The 27,437-nt window shown below is 36.2% G+C and overlaps 1 protein-coding gene across 23 annotated transcripts in view; it reads right to left on the reverse strand.

Annotated features, from left to right (window-relative positions):
• The window catches only part of CCDC91 (coiled-coil domain containing 91), a 221,690-nt gene extending 194,529 nt beyond the window's left edge, over positions 1-27,161 (reverse strand). For 5 of the 23 annotated variants that reach the window (XM_066999695.1, XM_066999686.1, XM_066999681.1 and 2 more), the window contains exons 1-5: positions 25,229-26,604; positions 20,069-20,116; positions 12,387-12,448; positions 7,683-7,745; positions 272-314 (exon numbers count right to left, since the gene is read on the reverse strand). In XM_066999695.1, the coding sequence (XP_066855796.1) occupies positions 272-301 (30 nt within the window). In that variant the 5' untranslated portion in view covers positions 302-314; positions 7,683-7,745; positions 12,387-12,448; positions 20,069-20,116; positions 25,229-26,604. The other 18 variants (XM_066999602.1, XM_066999595.1, XM_066999606.1 and 15 more) reach the window with 18 other exon arrangements.
• Between the last annotated feature and the right edge of the window lie 276 nt (positions 27,162-27,437).

The raw sequence follows: 27,437 nt of genomic DNA on the forward strand, positions 1-27,437 counted from the left end.
TACATTTAAGAACTGAAATCTAGTTTAAAAAGATTTATACTTGAGAATATAACGTTTACAATTAAAGTTTTTTAATGAATTTATCATCCCCTATTTCCGTTCTACACAAGAATAAAATATTACTGAAGTACGCAACTATTTAATTCAATTTGACATTTTCATTAAGTTATAATCAACAGAAGCACAGGCGTAACACTTTTCTTAAAAAGAATACTGCCAAAGCTGTTTGTGTAAATAGTTCAATATCAAAATTGTCATCAAAATAACATACCTCAAATCCTCCAAAATCATCATCATCCATCTTTCAAATGGTACTAGAATACAGCAAAAAAACTGATTTAAAAACAAAAACAAAACCACTAAACAGTTATATCCTGTTTACTTATAAAATAATAAAAATATTGTAAAACGAAAGTTACAGTATTAATTTTAAAGCACAGAGTCAGGTAGAATAAGTTATAGCAGTCAAATCCTAAAAACCATCCGCACGAAGTAATACAGCATTCTGCACTGCAGGAAATTGGGTATATTGCATTGATCAGTTTCATAAGAGAAACATGTTGATTTCATATCAACTAGGAATCTAAAGAAATGAATGACTCGTATATTGTACCTCAATTAAATGACAGATGAGTAAAGACCTTCACTTAGATACAATTGCTTCCTAGCTCATCTATGTACTCTTCCTAAAATCACCACCTTCTCATTTAGAACAAAGATTCCATCTTTCATTAATTCCATCATGGAGATAAGTAATTATAACAAGTTGCCTGAAATCTTTCAAATTCACAAGTTCAACAAAAGATCAAATGACCTAAAGCAGAATATTTTCACTCAGAATACAAGGGCTAGAACTTCAAGATCCCTTTTAAGAAGCATGTTTTTATTGATCAAGGTAAGTAACAAAACTTTGTATTTTTGAGATGGAATTTGAAAATCTTCAAGGGAAAAGATAAGCACTGCCAACCAATATTGTTGAAGATCTTTCAAGATAAGAATGTAGCAAATGCTTTTCAAGATAGAAAAATAGGAAGAGTTACTTTAAAAGTTATGTCTACTGCTCTCAAGCTTTGCAGTCAAGACCTCAGTAGCTCAACAAATGGTACTGAAACCAACAGATAATCTAATTCATCTGGATAATAATAATAATAAAAAAAAGCAGGATTTCTGACCATCAGATTCCAAATGAAGAATTTTCTTCACTAGTAATGAACGTGATCCAATTTAATGGAATCAAAATCTACATTGTATTTTGTAGTTCTGTACTCATATTAACGAGTTTTTTGGTTTTTTTTTTTTTTTTTTTTTTTTTTTTTTTAATTCTAAGCTGCTTTACCAAATCAGTACTGTGATTAAATTCAAAAATGTTTCCTGCTTTTCCCATTTTTTTTCTTAGCTGTCTGGCAGCATCAACACAAGCTGCAGTTTAGAAAAAGCCTGTGGTGAATTTCTGGAAATCTTTCTGTTACCACAGAGGTCCTTCCCTATGTTTCATGGAGGGGCTGATTTAGATTTTACAAACTGATCAGCATTTTTGAGTTTTAGCCCTGAATTCTGTGGCATTTTGATATATTTATAGTTAAACTGCCATTCCTTTTGCAAAAATGCAGAGTAACTCAGCTAATGAAAGTAACTCAAGATATTATAAACTTCCATGAAAAGCCATGTATAAGTATAAGCTCTTAATAAAAAATCATAATATATGAATGAAGGACAATCTGAAGAAAATTTTTATAAAGTGTCAAAACATACAAATTTAATTTATTTCAGTTAAAATAGATTATGATCTGGAGAAACTTAACACTGTGAAAACATGCTCAAACAGAAGAATTCAAAAGGTTTGAAGGACATCTCCAAATTAGTGTCAAAAGTGGACACTTACAGTTTATATCCACTGTTGAGAAACATTACTAGAAAAATATCAATTCAAACACACATCTTTCAAATTTTAACAAATTTATTTTCAAGTTCTTATTGATGAATTTATTAAATCAACACTTAAAATGTGGATAGATCTGGTTAAATTAAAATAGAATATGGTCCAATATTCATTTCTGGTTATAAGAAATACTAGTCTTTTTAAGGACTGCAAAGGTCTTTGTTTGGCTTTGAGGGAGAAGGTGGTTGGGTAGCTAGGCAATCACCAAAGATATGAAGTTTAACAAGAGCCAGTGCTGGATCCTGCACCTGGGATGGGGCAACCCTGGATTGTATGTACAAACTGTGGGATGAGAGACTGGAGAGCAGCTCAGCAGAAAGGGACCTGGGGGTTTTGGTCAATGGAAAGTTGAATATGAGTGATTGTGCCCTGTCAGCTAAAAGAGACAACCATATCCTGGGGTGCATCAAGCACAGCATTGCTAACCCATCGAGGGAAGCGACTGTCCCACTCTGCTCTGCACTGGTGTGGCCTCACCTTGAGCACCATGTGCAGTCTTGGGCACCACAATATATGGAGATACAACTATTAGAGGGTGCCCAGAGGAGGGCTACAAAGATGATGAAGGGTCTAGAGGGCAAGTCACTTTGTTCAGCCTGGAGGAGACTGAGGGGAGACCTCATGTTGGCCCACAGCTCACGAGGGGAAGCAGAAGGGCAGGCACAGATCTCTTCTCTCTAGTGACCAGTGACAGGACGTGAGGGAACGGCATGAATCTACGTCAAAGAGGTTCAGGTTGGATATTAAGAAAAGATTCTTAACTGAGAGGATGGTCAGGCACTGGAACAGGCTCCCCAGGGAAGTGACATCAAACCTGTCAAGAGTTTGAGAAGCATTTGGACAATGCTCCATATGATAATATCAGACATATGGTCTGATATTTGGGTGGTTCTGTGTGGAGCCAGGAGTTGGACTCAATGATCCTTTTGGGTCCCTTCCCACTTAGGATATTCTGATTCTCTGATTTTTCCAGAGCTATCACTGGGAGATACTGTCTTTCCAAAAATGCTACCTCTTGCATAAAAGTGTGCTTTCTGCAAGAAGTAGGAAACAGGACCATTCTAATACTTTGAGAACCACACTGAAAAAAATTAATCAAGCCAACTTTTAGGAGTCTTTCAACCTTGAAAGTACATGTTCATTTAGCTCTAAAAATATTTGAATAATTCATTGCAAGCTTAGCTGATAACAATGCTCAAAGTATCCCCAAATATACGATTTCTCAATGCTACTCCCTATTCTTGTGACGGAAACACAATGCTGGTATTAATAAGCTGCATAACTAGCCTAAGGTTTGACAGTGAACTGCAACAGCTTTAGTAGAAGCATTTTTTAAATCAGGCTATTTTAAGATGGGATATCAAACTTTTCCTTTCTCACAGACTACGAACATTATTTGCAGCATCAAAATAGGAAAGAATACATTAAGCACTGACAATCTAAAGAAGGACTTAAAAAAAAACAACCCACACACTCTTACCATGACTAAATGTGGTCTCTTAAAGTATGTCTGATACTGGAATTAAGTAACTGTGAAATTGGGCAACAAGAAATCAACCTCAAAATTACAGATTCATAGAAATTACGGTTGGAAAAAGCACAGTAGGTAACATAGCCCAGGCCATTTCCAAAACATTTCAGTTTTCCAGTCATGTCCTACAAAGCTTGAGAAGCTCCCCAGAGTCACACTCCTGTGAAAAGAAAAAACTTCCCACGGATTACGAAAATGTAAGCCACTTCATTTTTAGTAAAGACTAGACTTTATGACCAGGTTTGTAATCACCAAATCATACAATATTCAAAATATACAAAACTAGACCAGAAGGGACCTCAGCAAGTTATCTCATCCAAGCTCCTGCTCAAAGTAGAGCCAACACTGATCAGGTTGCTCAGGGCTTCATTCTCTACAACTGACAGATAACAAAGCATGATTAATGTATTCAAATACAGATATGTATATCTGAGATGCTTGCAAGCTTTCCTATACAAAATGCAGCCACCCAACCTTGACCATCAGCTTAACATATGTCACAAGAACTTTGTTAAATGCACTTACCCAACACACAGACCAAACTCATGTTTTTATACACAGGAAGATGAGTGGTCTTTCACAAAGAATAACAGAAAAAAGACCATCTTCCCCTCTCCTGCTGTTAGGAGAAGGACTGTTGTAATCCCACCAGAAATCTCAGTCTTCTTCATATCCAGAAGTGGTAGAGACACCAAACATTGAACAAAAAAGATTCTTCATTCACTTAAAAGTTTACCTTCGATCAGTAAGAATTCAAATTAATCAAGTCCTGATCTATTACCTGATAAATCAAATATGTTTGCTTCAGTAACAGACACCGCTAATTTTGCCAGGTACCTTCAACTGGACACAGCTATCTAGTCAGTAATTTTGAGTAAGTAGCTATCTTACTTGCAGAATTTTGTACATTTTAAAGAAAAAACTTACAGAGCATATTGCTGTTTGTTTTGTCAGAACAGTATGTGTGGAGCTGGCTGAGGGTGGGGCTGCAGCATTTTTACTTCTGGCAAATACAGCTGGTGGTTAACCCCTACCTATGACAACATATCAGTTTTACTTGCCTGTTTTTGCTTACTAAATGACTCATTCCATGTGCTCGATCTAGGACAGGCTTATTAGCTGTTTCTTCACCGGACATAACATAGACCGCATTATTTGAAGAACAAATCTTTGGCCGAAACTGCAGGCTCCAAAAAAGCCTATCCAAGATATGTACGAGAAGCAAAGAAAATAGTCATTTAGAAAGCATATATACTACATATATACATTTATAAAGCATACATATAGAAAGCATCACAGATGCTGTGACAAAGAGCAGAACAGATGATAAACTTCTTATTGAAAAACTTCAAACCAGCTCACGTTAACTTCTCCTCACAGCTCTTCTGCAAGAACTCCAAACATCCATGGGCAATTTTAAAATGAGAACAACCTCTTTTTCTGCTCTTCTCCTGATCTATACCCATTAGAACTCCACAATAAGCATATGGCATCTTAACAACTTAGAGTAGCTACTAAGTCATGTGTTAGAAATTTCTGATTAAAGAATATACATATCCCCAAAGGACACACATCTCCAAAAAGACCAGAATATGAATGTTTGGAAATTGGAAATTAAAGTAACTTTAGACTATCTGGAAAGGCTTTTGTTTGTTTTAAGAAAATTTTAATTCCTTACTTCACTCCTGCTTGAGATCTCAGCGCTGAAAGCAATTTGTTTAATAACACTCAGATCATAATCACAGCAATGTATTTCATTTACTATGGACAGGAACTCAGTATGAAGAACAATATAAACATTACCAAAGACCACTGTCAAAACAAACTAAACAAGTGCTACTAGCAGAATTGGCGGTTGGGGGGTTGTTCTGAGGGGTTTGCTCATTCCTTGTTTTAAGGCCAAATTCCTCTGGCATCTCTGTCAGGAATCAATTCCTACAAATCACAGGTTTAACTAGGTACTGAAATATAGGTGATTTTTTGCTTTTTTCTTCAAAAAGAATGAAACTACATGATGTAATAATGCTCAATTCTTTAAATCGCTGAAGAGTTCAATCCTTTTAGTGTTTTATTTTTGTAATTTCCAATTCTGTAATTTGCCTCATAGCAGTATGTTGTTTGTAATGAAAAGCTTCTGCAGATTTACTGTATAGCTGGCTATACAGTAAAATTGAATGGAAAAAATTCCTACAAAGATAGCATGATCCATGTGGTTAACATTCACTTAGTTGTTTTTTATTCAATGAAGAGTTCACAGTAATATTACAGAAAAATAATTCAGTATTGTTTTTTTTAAACAGGAAAGCACATTACAGCTCCTACATTCTGCATTAAATTTTCAGTATTTATCATCTGTTTCTAAAAAGCAAAGTATACACTTAACCAGAGACAAACATCAACAACACCATGAGGACCTAAGACCAGAGTAATATTTATGACCATTTTTCAATTTGAAAACTTTGACTGTATTAGTAGTTGCCATAAATGTGATCTTTTAAGATAAAAGATGTTGGAATTAAAAAAAAATTACACAAGACTTCCATGAGAAATTCAATGTTTATGCCTAAAGCATGACTAATAAATTAGTAATTGTTTCAGAGATACTCAAAATTCTTCTACTATTATGAAATATGCTATTTCAAGTTGAGTACTCATTACTTTGAATAAGCTACAAGTATTTAATGAGGTATCTAAGTCTTCTGGCTGGAATCAAAGGTAAACATTAGGATGATATTTTAAGAAGAAATACAAGCTTTTTGTCTCTTCAGATAATGAAATGCCCCCCCCCCCCCCCCCAAAATGGAAATTCAATTAAATTTTCTACTTTTGGAAAGGTAGGGGGGTTTATGCTTCTCAGTTCAATTTTTTTTTTCCCCTCCCAAGTCTGGTAGCACTTTTAATCACAATAAAAGGCAAACAGCTTTAAAATTTCCAGAAAAAGAAAGCTAAGGACTTTGGAAAGTATAATTTAATATTATTCAAATTAATGAGCTGCTGCCAAAAGCAAATTAATAGAAAAACGTGCATCCTATATAAGTACAACACAACGGGAGATCAAAGATGCAAGGCTTAATTTAATGCTACATGAGAAAAAGAAAGTCTACTTTCTTTTCCTTATGGTTGAGCATCTAAATCTCTGTAGGCGTACAGATGTGTATCTGTACATGCCAGTTCTCAAAGAATGTTTGGAAGGGACTGTTGTTGACTGAATGTGTTACACCAAAGATGGTAGGCTGAGGCTGAAACAAGAGTATTTTGCTCCTTTAATCAAAAGAACTGCCTTTTTATCCTTCAATCAGATGGACAATAGCATTCCATACAAAGATGTTCAAGGGCTGTATGTACTACCTTCATCATGAGATCATGAAAAATAGGTATAAACAAAATGCCAATGTGAATTTAGTCATATAACGGGATGTGAGAAATATCCACCACCATGAATCAGTTTGCACTTCATCAATGAAAGGCACAATAATACAGCAGTTGGTGCCTGGATTTGATTATACAGTGTATCCGGTCCTTTAACTGATCCCTGCTACATTCAAGGGGGCTCAGGGGAAGAATACAACACAGAACACGTCACAGGAACTTACTCCCAGTAATAGAGGTTCGTTTCAATCCCAGCACTGGCTTAAAACTTTTTTTTTTTTTAATAAAAAGATAATGAAGTAAGAAATCAGATGCAAAGCTACCTATTTTACAGTAGTAGTTGTTTATATTACAACTGATTCAATTGAAATCTATGTGGCTGTTAAGAAAATATGACAGCCTGTGTAAGATTCTTTTCCACAGCCCAAATGAAGTACAGTTGAATATATTTAAGGAATCATGGAAAAATTTAGTTTGGGAGTCCTCAGGAGGACACAACCACACCCAAAAGCACATCTACATTAAGCACTACATCATGTTCTTTAAGGCCATATATACAGTCAAGTTTAGAATATCTGCAAGGAGTCTAGTCAAACAAGGTGATGATAGTCAAGCAGTAGATGAAACAAACAGAATTTTCTTTTCCTATTCATCTGTTCATCTATTCATTTATCCCAAAGTGTCTCTAGAAGGTTTCAAGACTTAGAACTGAGAACAGCACATTAGGAAATGTTACAAAAGTCAAACACTGATTTGCACAAAATAAGACATGTAAAATAAAAGTAAATAGCTCAATTTTTTCAATCCATTCCCAGAGTGAATTTAAGATTCATAAAAACTTACAAAAAAAACTTCACCCCTTAGTTCTTTTCTCGGGAGTCAGCTCTCGTCTGAAATGTCCAGATCCTGTAAGAAGCAAATAAGATTCTACGTCATATATATTTCATATCTAACTTCCTAACTATTTTTGAAATAATAGTATTTCCATGTAATACAGTGCTGTATGTAATAAAACAGTGGATGCAAAAGCTGCAGCAATTATACCAGTTTACTGTAATAAGAACAACTTATGCCATCTACAAGACTTCTATAACTGCCTTTCCCAATCTTAAGAAACACTTTTAGAAGAAAATAAACCACAGTATAAGATTAAACACCAATACATACACCTTTTATAAGTATAATAAATCTTCAAAATTTTTTCAAAGATTATATACAATCATAAACAAAAGTTCTTCTTTCCTTGCCTATAGTCCTTAATAAGGAAATTAAAATAAAGATATTATTCACAAACCATACTCTCACCTGAAAGGTACTGAACAATATGAACAAAAAATCTCTAATACCTATTATTTATGGAATTTAAGATAATCTGCAGAATCGATGTAACTTTTTTTTTTTTTAAAGAACTTGTGGGTCCTCATCTTCAGCATACAGCTTGCTTTGTTTTAAAACAATGCTTAAAGCAAGAAAAAAAGCTACAAAGTTTAAATTCCAAGTCCATTTAATTACCCTAGATTGATATGGATTCACAAAAAAGAAGAAGGTAATAGCTCCATTTTCACACAAAAGAAGCCCTGATAGCTCCCTACAGAGAAGGTAGGGAGTTTTTCAAATTCACCTAAGACAGGAAGAAAAACATGACAGTCTTGTATGGAAAATCTACTCAAGAACTGGCAATTGCTCAAACATAACCTAGAAGAAACTAACATCAGAAAACTAGTAAAATCATATTCATATCATATCAACCTGGGGGTGCCAGCTGACAGCAGGCTCAGCACAAGGCAGCAGTGTGCCCAAGCCAAGAGGGCACACTGCATTTTGTGGGGTATTAAACACAGCATGGCCAGCCAAAAGAGGTGATTCTCCCACTATACTTAGCATTGGTGCAGCTTCATCTTGAATATTGTGTGTAGTTCTGGACTTCACGATATAAAACGGATGTTAAGGTCCTTGAAAGTGTCTAGAGGAAGGCAACAAAGCTGGTATGAGGGCTGGCAGGCATGTCCTGCGAGGAGAGGCTGAGGACACTTGGGTTTCCTTGGCTCCTTTTCTCCAGACAAGAGGTGACCTCACTGCTCTCTGCAGCTCTCTGAGGAGGGGAGTGCAGAGGGAGATGCCTGTCTCTGCTCCCTGGTCACCAGTGACAGGATGCGAGGGAACGACACAAAGCTGTGACAGGGAACGTTTTCAGACCGGACATTAAGAAAAAAGAAAAATTTCTCTGTCAGGTGATTAAACACTGGAACAGGCTTCCTAGAGAGACTGTCAATGCCCCATGCCTGTCAGTGTTCAAGAGGCATTAGGATAATGCTCTTAGTAACGTGCTTTTTTTTTTTTTTTTTTTTCGCCCTGAAGCGGTCATGTAGTTGGACTTGATCTTTGAAGATCCCTTCCATCTGAACTGTTCTAGTTTCTAAATTCTAAAACAGACTGGAAAGAAAAAAATTAGTAGCAGGGAGGGAAAAAAGTGCAATATTAGATAGAAACTGCACAGTTTTCATTTGTTGCTCCTCAACTCATGTATACATATGTAAAACTACCACTAATTGGTGTGCATTTATGCATAGGAAAGAATTAATAAAAATCAGAAGTGTTTTCACCTAGATCAATAAAAAGGTGTCAACCCCAGGCCAGTGTCTAAAATACTACTCTGCTTGTGATTCTGAAATAATTGTTGAGTTTTACTTCAGAGTATTTCCTGAGGTAGAAATCTACCACATGCATGGACCATTTTTGTCTCTATACCAGACCACAGCCCATGGACCACAGGGGCATTCCATGTGTAACCATAAGTACTCAGGACAGCATCATCCAGAAAAGACTGCAAGTACCACAGTGGCACTTTTAGCACATATTTCAAATTAGAAGGCTGAACAGAGAAGATCTGTATAGTCTGTTTTCCAAGTGTTCTGGTCACTGAGATCTACGGTCATGAAAGAACAAAAAACAAACAAAAAAAACTCTCTATCAAGACAAAGACGGACTTAATTCCAGACGGTTACCTCTTGACATAAGCAGTTTTAGTAACATTTACTTTTTCACAGAGGATTTTACCTGACCATGAATCTTTATCAGTTTCTCCCAACTTTTAGAAGGTACTCCTTAAAATAATACCGACTTTTTTATTCTAGGTATCCAAAGATGAGTTCAAAATAAGACCATTTTAACTCCAGCAAAAGTATCATACTAAAATACAGCTCCAGAATCAACGGATACTTTTTCAGAAGACTGAATTCTAACAACTTAAGATTTTATAGAAAGTCCTTCCAAGGTTTCCAGTCTTCACCATAATTGATTTCTTGTGACCAGAGCACAGAAAAAATATAGGTTTTGTTTCATTATATAAAAAAAAAAGAATCGCACAGTTTACTAATTTTAAATTTTCTTTAATATCCCTCTAAAAACTTTCTCCATCACAAATATCTTTTCATTTAAAAGGCCAAAGCATTCACAAAATGTATACAAACTCCTATGAGAATTTTGATAAAGCTGATATAATGAAAATCTGTTGTGCTGTCTAGAAAAGCCACCCCCAAAATCTCAAAAATAGTTAGAATTAAATAGCAGTTTGAATTAAACATTTGTTACGCACAGCCAGGCGCATACCTATAATTAATTAACATCAAGTCCAGATCAACAATCTATGTGATCCTGATTCAGATTGCTGCTACTCAGGAGCCCTGGAAATATATTTGTATTCAACAAATAGCTAAGAGAAGTATGACTTGTCATCCACTAACTAGTTAACGAAGATCAGTGAGTAATTGCCCTGAAAATGCTGGAGCAAAGTGACCACAGTAGGCTTTAATAACTAACTCTCACGTTTAAAGTATTCTTATTGCACTAGGGATCATAAAGTTGGAGACAATCCTCTTAAAAGCCAGACTGTTCTCAGACTCACACAGGGACAGGACAAGATGCATAGGAGAAAGTCAGAATAGTGAGTTTTGACCAGATATTGGAAAGGGTTGCCCACAGAAATTGTAGACACTCCATCCCTGAAAATATTCAGACTTGAACTACACAAGCCTCTTAGCAACCTACTCTAATTTATCCTTCTTTAAGCAGAGTTCTGGAGTAGAAAATCTCCAGACTTCCCTTCCACCCAAGGTCCATGATTCAATGCTTTAAATTTTATTCAGAATAATATAGTAAAATAACAACAATAATAGTTACAAGCTCTAGAATCATAGAAGTAGAGACCAAAAAAGTGAATCCACCCTTGAGACCATTCTCCAGTTAAATTATACTACCAATATAACTACCAACTTCTGTTTAAGATCATTTTAGGATTCAGTTTGTTAACAAACCAACTTCCAGAGAGAAGCAGGAAACAGAAAGTATCTCTAGAAGTCTTCACTACCGTAGGGGGAGCAAAAGTACCAAAATCCTAGTGAAATACTTTCATCATGAATTCAAAAAAAGTCTCAACTGAATTTCTTTACTCAGAGATGTATCTTGAAGAAGGCTGAGGTGATGTTAACATGAAAAGAAGTTTACAAGAATTTATTCTCTGGCAGTAATATGAAACAGTTATCGATTAATTTGCTCAAAATCCTTCCAAAAATCATTAAATTGCATGATTCAACTGTGAATATGGTAAGACATTTAGAAATTGCAATACCTTTTTTTTTTTTTTTCTCCAAAAAGAGAAAGTTAACATTTCATAACGAATGGCTTTTTGAGTCAGTTTAAGATTTAGGAATCTCTATCTTTATCTTCGTCTTGGTCTTGATGGATACAGTGCTTTGTTATTTCATGCTTCTCTCTCAAAAGAATATAGAGGTATCAGTTCCAGACAGGAAATAGTTTATGGAATGGGACACTCCAACTATATGTTTACTTTTTTGTAAATTGCTTATTCATGTAATGCAGTATTTTTTACTTGAAAGGAAAGAAATAAATAGTACAAAAATATCCACTGTTGAGAGTTTTGGAATGCTAAGACATACAGTAGTCTTTCTTTTATAGCCTATGTAGGATAAATTTAAGAAATTGAGGTTTAAGAGTAAAATAGAATGGTCATATGCATATGGTCATATTTCAAATGCATTTCCACTTAAAAATTTTTAAATCTCAACAACTTAGATTAATAACTGAAATATTTGTGCCTCTGTTCTTTTAACATCCAACATTCCTGAATATCAAACCTTTTTATTAGCAAATCACTGTAATGTATTTTTACAAGAACCTAGAGAGAGGTGTCTGTATGAGGAAGGGAGAAGCTTTCCAAGAGTAAAAACTAGAGAACAAAGCGAAATTCAATTCAGCGTAGTAAAACCTACTCTGAATTCAGTATATGAGAATAGAAGTTCCAATACAATCTTAGTAACTCAGCATCACAGCAACAATTTAATATGACGTCAAACAAAACCATAAGTCTATGAATATATAATATATGGTCATAAGGATGTATGGTAACACGTACAAATGACTATCATTAATGGTAACTAAAAAAGAATTAATCTCTAACTCTTAAATATTAAAACAGAATATATGCTTGAAATAATTAGAAAAATAAGTTGGAATAGAGAATTGTCTTGCCTGGCTCAAATGTGGTTGGATTCCCCCCACCCCTTCCTGTTTTTAACTCAGCGTTACTTCCACTGAAAAAAAAAAAAAAAACAAACTTAAAAAACATGAGCTTAAAAGTTCAGTAGGTCACCTTGGTATGTAGTTAAAAACAGCTTTTCTCTTCATTAAAAATAAAAAAGGTCAAATAAAGGATATTTAGTAAACACAATAATTAAATATTATGAAAGGAATATTGTTTTTCTTTAACTTCTGTAGAGTTCGTGACAACAAAGTGTCGAAGTTTAGAAAATGTTATTCCATATATGTTAGAAAAGCCAATAGATGACCATGAACATATGAAAGAAAGCCACTAATATACACTAACTCTATCATGCAAAACAGGATTCAATACAAATTATACTAAAAAATAAATAGCAATTCTTTATTAGTGCACGCCTCTTAATGCACACTCACTTTTCCAATTAAATTCCTCCCCTCATCTTTCTCCAAACCCTGGAAGTACAGTCCTTCTCACAGGGAGACGGTACTTACCAATTTGAGAAGATATTAACCTACTTCTCCACCACTAGATGATCAAATTATCAAAAAGACTACAGATTATGTTTCAGATTTTAAAGTTTTACCAATTTCACATGCCTCAGTTGCTAGTCTTGAAACAGAACACTTTAAAAAAAAAATACCTTAATATTCTTTTTTTTTTCCTTCCAACTACCTACTGGAAATTCAGATTCTATAACAACATAAATTGAGGTAACCCAAACACTGAAAGAAAAGATGTCCAGTCATTTTGCAAACTTTTCATCCTTTGTTTTGCAAGTTCTGGATATACTGTTAAAAGCAGAAAAGAACAGGCATTACTCCCTCCCACATGAAAAGAAAATTGCATCATCATTGTACCCTTCCCCCTTTACTAACACTTGAAAAGATGACTTGTTGACTTTTTGTTCACACATCAAACAGATGAATATGGCTTTTCACAATCTCCTAAAGAGAGGGTTCAATTCACATACAAGCAAGCGAAGATGTGAATTCATTTTCATATGACTCTCATGAGGCAAACTGGAAAGGTTTCACACTGCCCAGCTCTCAATTCCTTAACAACAAAAATGCTGATTTGCTTTCCAACAGAAAACATCGCTTCCAGATAACATGCACATGATCTCTCCTTGATATTCCTTCTTTTCTTGGCATACTCCTAAGCATGTTACGCAGTACTTTTGTCACAAGACCTTTCACCAAATTAATATTATCATATGTTCTCTGTTACAGTCAATAAAAGTATATTTACCTCATGGAACAGGTTGATTACTACTTATTTGATTAGGCCCCATAAAATCATTTAAAAACATAGTAGTAGCATTACACCCTTTGCAATACGATGTGGAAGCTGAGAGCAGAGATCACAAATCAAGCCAGAATGGAAATAGGATTAGGGCTCAATGCTTAAGTTCTTTTCTTTTTCTGTCAGAGCACGGTACTTTAAAATATTTTCTAAGTTGATACTTTATACCTAGTAAGCATTTCTAGAATGCATCCTTTCCAAGTCCCAAAGTTTTTGATAAAGGCACTACTGTGCCCATTTCAGAACAAGAAACACATTTTTTTTGAAAGGTCCCATACTCAGCAAGTCACCAGACTATTTAAGTAATTTAAGTATCGAGTATGTGATGAGGACGTTGATATCAAGAATACAACTCATCAGTTACCAATTAAACAAATAATTTCCTAAAACAGACAGACAAGAATACCAGCCAGATTCTCCACCATCCTACAACCCATTCACTTTTGGCTCCTAGCCTACAAAGCTAGACAGGCAGCATGCTAGGCATGCCCTAGAAGTGCAACCCAACAGATTTCTTTTCCAAGATCCACACAACTCCTCCTCAATTCTGTTAACAGAAAAGTTCTTATTGCGCAGGGAAAATGTCATCATACAACACGTGTTAACAAGCAGATCCTTCCATAATATCATCATAGCAAAAAAAACATATCACTAAATAGACATTAATCACCTTTCAAAATCATAGAATTATAGAATAGCCCGAGTTGGAAGGGACCCGTAATTATCATCAAGTCCAACTCCTGGCTCCACACAGGTCTACCCAAAAATCCAGACCATGTGACTCAGTGCACAGTCCAAACGCTTCTTAAATTCCGAAAAGCTTGGTGCAGTGACTACTTCCCTGGGGAGCCTGTTCCAGTGTGCAACCACCCTTTCTGTGAAGAACCTCTTCCTGATGTCCAGCCTAAACTTCCCCTGCCTCAGCTTGACAACCTTCCCATGGGTCCTGTCACTGGTTCCTATCCTATCACCTATTCTCCTATTAAGGAGAATAGGTTGGCACCTGCCCCTCCACTCCCCCTCGTGAGGAAGCTGTAGACCGCAATGAGGTCCCCCCTCAGCTTCCCTTTTTCTAGGCTGAACAGGCCAAGTGACCTCAGCTGCTTCTCATACATCTTCCCCTCTAGTCCCTTCACCATCTTCATAGCCCTCCTCTGGACACTCTCAAACAGTTTTACATCCTTTTTGTACTGTGCTGCCCAGAACTGCACACAGTACTCGAGGCGAAGCTGCACCAGCACAGAGTAGAGCGAGAAAAAAAATGATGTGCGTTGGCCAGGAATCAAACCCAGGTCAACTGCTTGGAAGGCAGCTATGCTCACCACTATACCACCACCACCTTGTTGCGTTGGTGTGCAACTAACTTCTACAGCACTTCTCTTAGCAGCAATGGTGGCATCATGCTATTAGAGGAGTCAGGATCTCCATCCGTATATTACACTAGCATGCACACACATGAAACATGGATAATTCATAAAACATATATTGCCTCAGAGCTAAAGTGCAGAATAAATTGGATGCATAAAGTTTATAATGAGCCAAACCTCCATTCATAACAGTGGGATTAATTCAGAATGTTCCACATCTTCCCAGCCTAAGGAAGAATAACTGTTCTTTCTCCTATGCATTCATTTTAGGTCACAATTTTGAGTATCCTTCAAAACCTTTGTTAAACTGGAAATGAATGCATGCTCTTGGAAATAAAGGCTTTACCTCGGATATTTGTTCTAAGATACTAAGCTGCCATGCACACAACGTACAAGAAAAAGACAAGGAGCTCCAGTGGTCATTTATTTCCATGAAGTATTTAAAGTTAACAAGTATCTTACATATTCACAAGTAAATTATATGCAAGTTCATTCTATACATATACATTCAGCTTAATAGCTTTTGAAATGGGCACTACTTAAAGAAAACTACTGAAACTTATCCAAAAATTGCTAAGCAGAAGCCATCCCTTCTAGCAACACTGACATAGAAATAGACATAGAAATTCAGGTTCCAAAGAGTAAACTGTATGTAGTGATATGTTTTAAATGCATTAATTACTGGGCAATTATATTATCTTTAGTCAAAGTTTCCAGAGAAAATTTTTGCTTCGCTAAAGTCAACTTGAATATTTGAACAATAATCATTAATATCCTATACTTACACTCAATAATAATAAATGTATTTGAAAATTAAAAGTTTCAGGTAGTTACTATAATTTTCTGCAAAGGCTTTTGCAACAACTTTATGTAAAGAAAATGAATTTTCTAAAATATCTGATTGCTCAAAAAAGTTAAAAATCAAAACTACTTTCTTTCACTGATAATGAGTAAAATGTTAAACACTTATTTTTAATAAAAACTGTCATTTGTTATATAGATTTCTAGACACTGTAATCAATCTATTTTAAACTTTAAGAAAATGTATGTATAAACCATTTAAGCATAGCTCATACTTGCTGAAGATCCTTCAAAATAAAAACATGTTGATGTTATTTTTCCTTTTTTTTTAATAAAGAAAAATTGCTTGGTTGTCTAACTGGATAAATTAACTTCTTTAATCCATCTTAAAGAAACTGATACATTAAAATAAACTGACGGATCAGTATCTCTACACTTTTTGAATACTTTTTTTTAAAGACTTTTACTGTAAGTTAATTTTCTAGCAGTTTTATCTTGGCCCCTTTCAAATGTGACTGACGTAAAACTGTGTGCTGAAAATATAGAGCCTTTATATATTTATTCTTGCAATGATAATTAAAAGACATTTTGTCTGTTCAACTGTGCATGTACCACTGGGGCAATATATGTGCGTGTTTAGAGGGGAGTGAGGAGGCGGGCAGAGGTTGTATTCAGGGCACACAGACAATTTAAATGTAATAGTTTTCAAAAATAAATCTGATTAGCCTCTCAGATTTTCAAGCATGTTAATTCCTGTCTCTTCTCATTTTAAAGGAAACATGTTTCTTGAACCAGTACTTGCCTTTTTCACCCCAACAAAGGACAATCCAGGCGTTTTGATAGGCATTACAAGCCGTTCATGCATGTATTTATCACCCATGTACCTCATCAAATCTCATATACCTTCGATATCAGGATAGTTAGACAGCTAAATTACATAACTTAATTAATAATGAAAAAGTATTCAGAAAAATCCTAATTTTTTTTAATCTTCTAATAATAAAATGAATCTGATCATGGAGTTTCAGTATCTCATCTTGCCATTCACCATATTCATATTACATTTCTGTATGGATCATTTTTGAATGGGCTGTAACTTTCAAACAAAAGTATTTCTACATTTGTTTTCTGAGACCCTTTCTGCAGTCATTTTACATTACTAAATTAGTTCTAGCCAAGTCTGGAAGAAAATGTCCAGAAGAAAAAAAGAAAAAAAAAAAAGGCATAAATCAAACTATTTAAAGTTTCCAATGTAACAGACAGAAACAGGACAAAAACTTAAACACCCATCAGCAGCACACATCACAGGGCAGAAGTCTTCACTGATAACCAGCACTTCAAACTATGTGCGATTTCCCCTTCAATCTATAGTCAGTCATGCCCAGATATCGATTTTCACTTCAGCAACCACATGCAAGTCAACTATGGCATGTATATCACATGGAAAAGTCTTTAGAAACTCTACATTATTTCCATTTCAGAAGTTGCACCCATGGAAAGTCCTGTTAAAAGCTTAACTGGCAAGTGTATACTAAAATATTTCATTTTCCATCTAAAACTACACTGGATTCCAATCCTCAGAGACAGGATTTCCAGTTTATTTCTCTCTATACACACACACTGAACTCAAGTACTGTAACACAGGAAAGTGTTGTTAAAGTTTTGAAAAAAAGGGTAAGCCTAGTGCAAAGAAGTTGACTGTAGGTCTCTGTTCCTCAGAAACTTAAAAAAATAAATAAATACTGTCCTATGCTCGGCAATAAATAAAATGCATAAGAGAACATAAGGCATATTTAACATAAAAGTATATTAAAATTTAAAGTAACACAACTCCAGCCTTCCCTCGAACTCCACCTCAAGATAAATGAAATCAATTCTAGCAGCGCATTTTGACAAACATTTCATGAGGAAAAATTCAACTGGAAAGAACTATGAGACCAAGTTTTGGCAACAGTACACAGAATTTTGAGTATCTTCTACCTACACTCACAGTATTCAAATACCTTAAAGAGACACAAAATTACTTCAAAACAGTCGATACTGTATTTATTTGCAAGCTAACAGAAACCTTTTCACAGTACTATATAACACATTTCAAATAAACCAAACTACAATCAACATTTTACTAAATTGATATGTACTTATTGGTATCTCCCCATTCTATGCAGACTTCAGCTGTAATTAAAATAGTGAAAGCAGATTTGCTCTTATTCTTCTCCCTACAATTTATTGTGCTCAAATCTAACTGAGAGCCAAATAATTCTTATGATTAAATTAAAAGTATGCTCTTGCATCAGCAGCATGGTTCAACACCTTATTTGCCAAACAATCAGTTCCTCAATCTGACGTAGCTAAGGACTCATTGTCACATCACTAAATAACCTCTAGAATAATCACTAAATAACGTCTAGGTGGTACAAACCACCTCAGAAATTTTTCAGAAATATTAACAGAAAAGCACAGCCACTACTATTTGTCCTTGTGAAAAAAACTATTTTTTGATGGCACAGAAAAGAATTAACTAGCAATGAACCACTACTATTTTCATGTCTCCTATTTGAAGTTAAGATTAGTTTGGTCCCTCAATTATCTGCAACAGCCTAGAATCACAAGCCACGTCCAAGCCTTTGGTATTTTTCTATTTCAAATCTTCAAATTTCATTTTCATGCCTCATAAGAAGCCTAGCTTAATTAATCAACCTCATCTAGCACTGCTACTACCTACTCTCTCACACAGTAATTCACAAAGATAACACTAACATCCAAATTCACTTTTCTGATCTAGGTGGAGCTCTGAATATAAACCTCACCAACTATTATAGCAGATCATGTCTTCTAATAAATATCTCATCATAAGCATTCCTCTTAATACCTAAAAACTTTATATATCACTCAGTATAAGTGTTTTTTAAAAATGAGCTACACCTGTTGTAGCACAGCCTTCATGTGACTTTCAATGGCCTGTGATCAAACACCTACAGGAAGCAGCTGATGAAGCATGATAACACAGTAACTTAAATTAGTGACCCTGCTTTTCACAGGTTATCAATGGCCGTATCCTGCAGATAACACATCTGACTAGCAGAAGCAGGCCACTACATGCCAGCCTATGGCTGCCCAACACACGCAAGCATGCATATTAAATCAGGCACCTTCTAGTCCCTTCTTCTACTGCAGGGGACAGTCGGAAAAATAATGCCCACATATTCAGCCTATGTAGAACTGAAACTGGACGTGGTGCTCACCCCTTGGGCAAACCCCCGAGAGAGAGAAAGCGTGAGAAAAAGCCACAACTGAAGCAGTGACACTACCTGTTGACCACTGTCCTTCTGTCCAGGCTGAACAGCAGCCTAACACCACAACAAAGAATCTGCTGCCAGACTTAGCAGAGACACACATTGCTAAAGACACTGACAGGCCCTTGCACAAACCGTTGGGAAACTTCTCAGAGAAATATAACATGCAAACAGAGTTGTCAGGTGTACCACTCAAAGTTTTTGACTTCATTCCCCCCTTTGCTACTGACCTTGGTCATTAGTTACCTATTTCTGCTGGAAGCAGTTTTGTTTTGTTTCCCAGCAGGTCTATATTATCATTCAATGCATTTAGATTCCTAGGCTTTATTCTTACTGAGAAAACAACAAGCATAACATTAGGCTAGTTTTTTAACACCTGCTTCTCCCGCAACTTTGCACACGGTATGATGCAAACTTCAACAATGTATCAGTGGAACAAAGATCTGTTTTGTCTTGAATGATTCCACTTGAACATAATCCCTAGGAAAGGAGGCGAAAAAATTGCTTACAACATTCTGATTTTAAAGCATGTAAGGTTGTTACAGGAGGTCCCTTCGTAATCTTGTATACTGAGTTCAAATTGTTTATGAAGTTGCCACAATGGGTTGCTACGTTCTGCTTCTCAAATGAAGATGGATTTTTTTTTATTAAAAAAAAAAAAAGATTACTTTCGGAGCAGGTTAAACAACCTGTTTTGCTCTGCATTTAAATGGAGCAGGGGACTGAATTCACTTTCTGCATTTGAGTTAAGAGTAGCCACCATTTACTGAAATAGAAGACCTAAACCAAAGGCTTCTAAAGAGCAGAAAGACATAAAGCAAATTTCAAAGGGACACTAACTGTCCTTTTAACCACCAAAGACCATGCAATGTATTTTTCCCTTACCTCATACTTCTGTCTGAGAACCGAGGATCCTTACCTTTTTTTCCTTTACTAAAAAAAAAAAAAAAAAAAAGTCTTAAAAAATGCCATCCTCCTTTTTTGTTGTTGTTAGAACATAAAAGCAACTCAAACTCCTAAATTCTACATCAGGTGTACCTGGAGTTCTTCAACAAAACAAGACTGTCACTGGCCACATCACAGATCAAACTCTTTCTTTCCAGTTTCTTATGACTTCTGATACAGTAATCACAAATCTAATGTGGACTGAGAATACAAAATGACTTTCAAAGACATCAGGTAAAAATAATGCCTTTCTGAAATCCAGGCAGATATTTTTATTATTAAAAAATAAAATTTTACAGTGAAAAATAAATAATAATAATAAAAAAAAAAAGGTGCTGTACCAAACACGGCAAAAAGCATGCCTACAAGAAGATAAAGACCTATCTCAAAAACCCAATTTGGAAATCTAATTATAAAATCATATTATACTGTTACGACTTTATGAAGGTAATATATTTACAAAATAGCAATATCAAATAATTTGTTATATTTCATAAACAAAATTTCTGTTTGATACAGATTTGGAGAAAAGAGATTTAAATAAATAAGCTTGTTAAAAATAATTCAAGACCATGGGAGCACTGATTCAAGAAATATTTAAACTGCTATAGTTTAAAAAAGATTATAGTTTAAAATTAGATATAGGTTAATACTATAGACAATAATCATGATTACCTTTGTAAACTAACATAACTGTTTGGTTTTATGTGTTATTTAATGACGGTGGAAAATATCTTCTGATCCTGATAACAAAACATTCCTAGAACTACTTTTTTAAAATGCCCATGATATTAACATTCTCTAGCTACTTAAATTTCAAAACATCTACAATCATTGTCAAAAATATCAAAATTTTACTTTTAAACTTGACCAAGTTTTTCATATATGTTTGCAGTAGTATTTATCTGGTTTTAAATAATTGAGAACATTTTCATCACTATATTAGAAAAAGTTAATGAGCCTCAGAAATAAAAAATCAACTCAGAAAACTCTGAATCCCTTAACTATTTTTCAGAACAGGATCTGGACAAGCACAAGGACTTGATGCTTTCTCATACCTCTACAGACTGTAAAAGGTAAATTATAGAAAAGTTTTTGCAGGATATGGACTCAGATGAGTGATCCCATAAGCTTTAATGAGAATGTCAATGATTAGCCATTTGTAACCTCACTGGCTTAACAAATAAATCTATTTTTATCTAACTTATTTATTTATTTTACATTTCATGAAATCATCATTAACAGCATTAATGGAAAAAACGTTAGCAAAGCCTACTGGAAACAGTGACAAAAAGCACAGATTCTGCCACAACAAACTGAAAATTGAACTCCACTCTCACTTATGGAAAAGCTACTAATTCTGTAGCTGTTATGTTAGCTCCATAACCCATTTTGAAAATTAGTCAGCTCACCTGAATTGGGGTGGGAGGCAGGTGTAATACACAGAAATATTTAATACATTTTTCTCCTTTATAGTTTCCCTAATGCTTTACCATATAGCAATGAACCAAACTGGGAGAAGCTTATACAATCACAAGTACTTCAGAATCATGTTGCCCTGATGTTACTGCTTCCCTTAGATGCTGACCTAAAGCCAGAAGCAACCCCATTTATCTGTTAAAGTTTCCAGTGAATTCAGGAGCTCAATTCTTCCTGCGTAGCAGGCATCTACATGCCATAATCTGTAAGCATATACTACACTTAATGAAGGCGCAGGGCAATCTCAGAGCAATTACTACTTTAAAATACATATATATATAAAACTCCTTTACAGGATGTAACAATAATCATACCCTATACCTCTGTACCCCGGCTCAGCAGGTAGTTCTTGACAGACACACACCTTTGTAAGCTATGGAAAGGCCCAAATAATATTAGGGAAATGTGGATCCCAACCTCACTCAACAAGGATTAGTGATCAGACCCTCCTGGAAAGCAGGTCCCTATTCTGGGTACATAACTATAGATGAAGCATCTCTAAACCTGCTCACCTTCTTACAGACTACTACTACCCTTATTGAGTGTGCCCAAGAGAACACATACAATAGTAAGCACCTACAACAGTTATTTCTCTGGAATGTCCATGGCTCAGAGCAATTATTTGTCATCCCCTTCTGCTCACTAAGAGTTGCACCTCTTCCATCAAGTGTTCATAATATTCATATTGAAGTTAAGTATGAAATCCATATCAGAAATTTTACATCACGTTGTTCTTCTGAAATTCTGGCACCCCACAGCCAGTAACATTATTACCCGTGTTTAGATGTATCCATCCCTGCATTGCTTTCAGGAAGCAGAACATGTGCAAGGAGAGGAATGAATTTAACACCCCATTAAAATGAAGACCAAAAGTCCTAACTAGTTAGTTACTACTAAATTCATGCATATGTAAAATGCATTCATGTTCACTTTGTTTTCAGATGAGCCTAAAAGCAAAATAGAATATATGCATCCCCTAAATTCTTTATTATAATTTGTACACATTTATCTGGCTGAAACAGATGATGTCAAACTACATTTTTCTGCTTCTATTCAAAGAGACTGTACTGCCATGTCCATGTGCTATTTTAGTGCATAAAATGGCTGAAAGGCTAAATACTCTTAAGAATGCAGTACTTCATAATTACGATTCTTCATTAAGTACAAAAATCAAAAAACAACCAATACTCAAACATTGGTATTTTCAATATTGGTAATGCCACTGCGAACTGCTTTTATAGAAATGATGCTTCACATCAAGTCCCTCTGTAAGTCATTTGCTGAAACAAAAGCAACAGTTGAGTAAAACATTTGAGGTCATAGCCTTGAAATTTGTAGTTTTCCCTCACTGGAAGAATTTGCTTTTTGGATGTTTTGTGCCTTAATATATGCTTGCGCTCTATTTCCTTTGTTTCCAAATACTAATAAATATTAAAAACTTTTTTATCAGCCCTTCGTGCCAGTTTCCAGTTGTATTCCATGAACTACAAGCAATCTACTCTCCAGTAAAAGTTGTCCTCCTTTATAATACAAAGGGAAGAACAGAAGCAAGAGTCAAAATTCAGAACCACCCTTGCCACCAGCATAATAATTTTAATTACCTTTTTCTAAAGAAAAACATAAAACAACAAAAACACATTATAGCATAATCACCTAAGAGTAGTTTACATAAATGCACAAAGAACTGCCATCTTTTCTGGAAGGATTGCACTAAGGTAAGAGGTACTATTCCTGGGAGTTTAAAGGTAAAAGAATTGGACAAGACCCAACTTTCTGCACCTGAATTTCACTGCACCTGAAAACTTGGTATCAGAGTATTAACATGCCATATGTTATCAGATAAGGAGATTCACAGAAATTAGCTAGAAGATTCAGATTTGGGTCTTTTATCAAGAAACTACCAAATAGATGAAAACTACATTTTAAAACTTATCAGAGTTGCTAGCGTTAGGATTAAATTCTGTTATTTTTGCGGCTCTCTCATTTTCAGTAGGTGGAAGTTTTTAAATCCAGTGTTCCATAAACTACCTGAGATGTTAGATTTTTTTTTTTTATTACTAAATTAGCACAATAATTTGGGCATGCTTCATTTTCCTAGAGGCTTAGAACTTCATGCAAACATAACAAAAGTTTTATTTTATAGTAACTGAAGTTAGCCATTTAAACTTAAGTCATTTTCGGATTGTTAGCTGAAATACATACAAACACTGAATTGTGATCACTTTAAGGACAACTAATAAAAATTGCTTTTTTTTCTTGAAGCTGTTCAGCATATGGTGTTCTAGTGAGGGTATAAAATCTGCTCAAAATAATACAAGCATTAGAAATATGTTTTTGTTTCTGGGAATCTATAAATATTATGTCCATTCCTGTTCAAAGGCCTGTAAAGTTTACTAGACAATATCTGTAACGATATTATCAACATGAAATATTAGCCTTATATATGTAAACAAGCCAAGGCTGACAGAACCTACCGCCAGCTTATGAAAAACTGCAGGAGAGTTCCATAAAAAAATGCTATCCCTAAAATCCTTTTAGGAATATCTAACACCACTTTAACAAACAAGTAAGTACAAATCAATAAAGTGAATTCATTTTTTTTTAACTTCAGATAGTCCTCTATGATTGCTTAATAATAATTTTATGGATACCCAATTCTCCTTCTCCAAACATACCCTGCAATCAAATTCACCTTATTAAGCCTTGGCTTCATTGAAACAGAGCAGAAACCATAACATTAATTTCAGTCATTCCAAAAACAAGCCTGTCAACTGAACAATGTAAAGGGGAGAAGCCTGCTAGCTCATAAAAGCAAAATACTTCAGTGGTCCATCTAACTCTTTAGAAAGAAAGAATACAATTCCTATTGTATTTTATGAAATTCTCCATTATTCTACATTAAGAAAACTACAAATCACTTAATTCATTTCTGTAAAAATTGTACCACTTCTAGAGACTAAAGTCTAAAAAGCAGGTACTGTTGCTTAAGGGGTATGCCAGGAATAAAGGAAGGAGACTGAGGTTGTAATAGGCATTATCAGGAAAGCTAAAGCCAACTCTAAAACTAACAGTGTTCATTTTTAATAACACAAGCAATGGCTATTTGCACAGCCACCTTAAATCTTTAGAAGCATGAGGTAACCAAAACAGGAAAACATCCCTTGCCCTAAATTCCGATGTACTTTATTATTATAAATTTACAGGCAACGAAGTGGTGAAATGTAACAGATGTTAAAATAAAATGTCTGAAAAGCAACTTGCTACGTATTTTAGATAGTCCACCACTTATAATGCACTTTAAGGTAGGCTTAGCCTATATGACTCAAAATTTATCTGTCTGCAACCTGAAACCCCCACACTACGGAAAAAAAATACATATAAAAGAAAAAATATAACGGAAAAAATATCAATATTGGTTCAACAAAATCTTTTTCCTCCGTTACTATGATCAAATTAGTTTTACAAAAGTAGAAAAAATTTTCTTATACGGACATTTAAAATAATCAAAAGTTGCACAGATCATCAACAGCCATCTCAGTGAATGGACTCAAGTAACACGGGCACGAAGGTATTGTGAACTTTTAAATTTAAAGATTCACAGAAATCTTGTTTCCATCATACCACAAACGTTTTCCATTTGGTGTTGCAAGCCTTCCTGGAAGTTGGTTTTCAGGAAGCCAGGAGGAATCAAGCCAACTGCTCAGATACGCACGGTACTTAGATGTCTTAGCAGTTCTGTAAACATTTGGAGAATGCCAGTTATTGCCATTAAGACTGCTATTCAATTGTTCCTCCGGACCAGAAATACACATTACAGCGTAATTGTATTTTGGCACTTACAAGTCTATGTAGATATCATCATCCTGAACATCAGCCTGACACCACATAAACAGCTAACATTGTCTAGACAAGATATATTCATCACCAACCTCTGGCAGTGGTTTTGTCACTTGGAAAGAAATATAAAGGAACTGGTCTAAAAGTCCACAGTGTTCAAAGAGAAGCAGACAACACTCAAGGAGCATGTAATGAAATGTAAAAGTACTTAAACTGCACTCAGACTTCCACCCAGGCATGCGTCTCAAAATCAGAGTGAGCATCACAGATATGAACGTGTCACCAGTTATATTCAGCTTTCAGTTGATGCTATATCCAGGCAGAAACAAACCGTAAGGAGTCCTTCAACTTAACTATAGCAATGGTCGGAATAAAGATTCGGCTAAAAATGTCCAAAGGTGGCAGAGTCTATTTTAATGTCCATTTTACAAATCCAATGTGGACAAAACACACACACTTCCTCAGATGTGCTACAATAAAATATCATCTCAGCTTTAACGTAAAAAGAATTCAGAGATTACATTATCCTAGGTATCCTAGTGTAAAATAAATTGGCACCACATTTTCAGAATCTCCTTAAGAGACTCTGAAAAAGGTTCTGCTATATGATTCTATTTACTATTTATTGAGAATTCAGGCATCACTTGTTTGAACACGATTGTAACTGTTTTTTCTGCTTTCAAGTCCTACCAGCATGGAGTTCACTATTGCACTTGTCAACAAGCATCTACCCTGCAAAGGCTCTTTGAAATTGATCAACAATCTACCTCCTGTATTAGTGGGTGAGAAACTGACACCACCACCACCCAAGAGAAAACAACAAAATACCAGCACACTGGCACCAATAGCTACTTAGACCATGCATATGGAGACACTCTGAACCAAACCGCAAGGTGAAGAAGCATATGCAGAACGAGACACAAAGAGCAAGAGAAAATAAAACGAACAAAGCTGTGAACAAAAACAGTTAAACAACTTGACAGAAACAAGTGCTCAAGCACTGTGACCGAAACCACCGAAAGCTCCATTAAAACGCTGCAGCAAAATGGCAAGAATTGCATTCGTAATGTGCAGCTGACAGGCCAAAAGCATTGCTCTGACAGGAAGGGTAACTGCTCCTGAAGCAAAGCGCAGCCTGCCGGGACGAGCCAAAGCTGCAGCCAGACCTCACAAAGGGAGCAGCCCGGATCAGAAGGTTAGGCTCAGGTATGACGAGGAGAGTCAACCCTGTTACACCTCTGAGAGACCTACAAGGGCAGGATTTATGGAGCTCTTAGGCACACGCAGATCCAGAGAGGCTTTCAGAAATGCCCCAACGCCGCCACTGCAGACCCCACCAACTGCCTCCCCGCTACCCCAGCGTCCCGAGCAGGCTCAGAGGAGCGCTTGCAGCCTTGAACCCAATCCCCGTGGCATCAGAGCTGCCCCTGGGGCTCCACTTCCCGTTCCCGGGACTCCCCCGACCCCCTTCACCCCCGCTCCGCAGCCCCAATCCCTCAGGGCTGCCACTCAGCGGCCGTTGACGTCGCCCAACGCCCCCCCCGCCAGCAGCGCATGGCCACAGCCGCGTGCACGCGCCTCGGCTGCTCCCCCCCTCCCCCCCACCGGCCCAGGCAAACTGCCCCGGGCAGCGCGGCCTCACCCGCCTCGGCACTCGGCCACACCCCCGAGCCCTCGCCCCGCCTCCCCGCCGGTCACGTGGCTCCCGCCGGGCGCCGATTGGGCGGTGGCGCGGCCCCGCCGAGGGGCGGGTGATGGCCTCCGGGGGGCGGGGGGAAGCTGGCGTGGGGGGGCGTGTGCCTCAGCCCCTCGTCTGTCGGCTAGCAGTTATTGTTTGGTTGGTGTTTTACTCGGAAAGCGGCTGGTCGTCCTGCCTGCGTGCTGGCCTCTTCGCCTCAAGCTCTGTCCTCAAATGGGTTGCTTAGGATCGGCCACCACCCTTCTGCATTGTTACAAAAAATAAATCACAGACTGACCAGGGTCAAACCTCCTG

This window comes from Anser cygnoides, chromosome 1 (assembly GCF_040182565.1).
Source record: "Anser cygnoides isolate HZ-2024a breed goose chromosome 1, Taihu_goose_T2T_genome, whole genome shotgun sequence".
Taxonomy (NCBI): domain Eukaryota; kingdom Metazoa; phylum Chordata; class Aves; order Anseriformes; family Anatidae; genus Anser; species Anser cygnoides.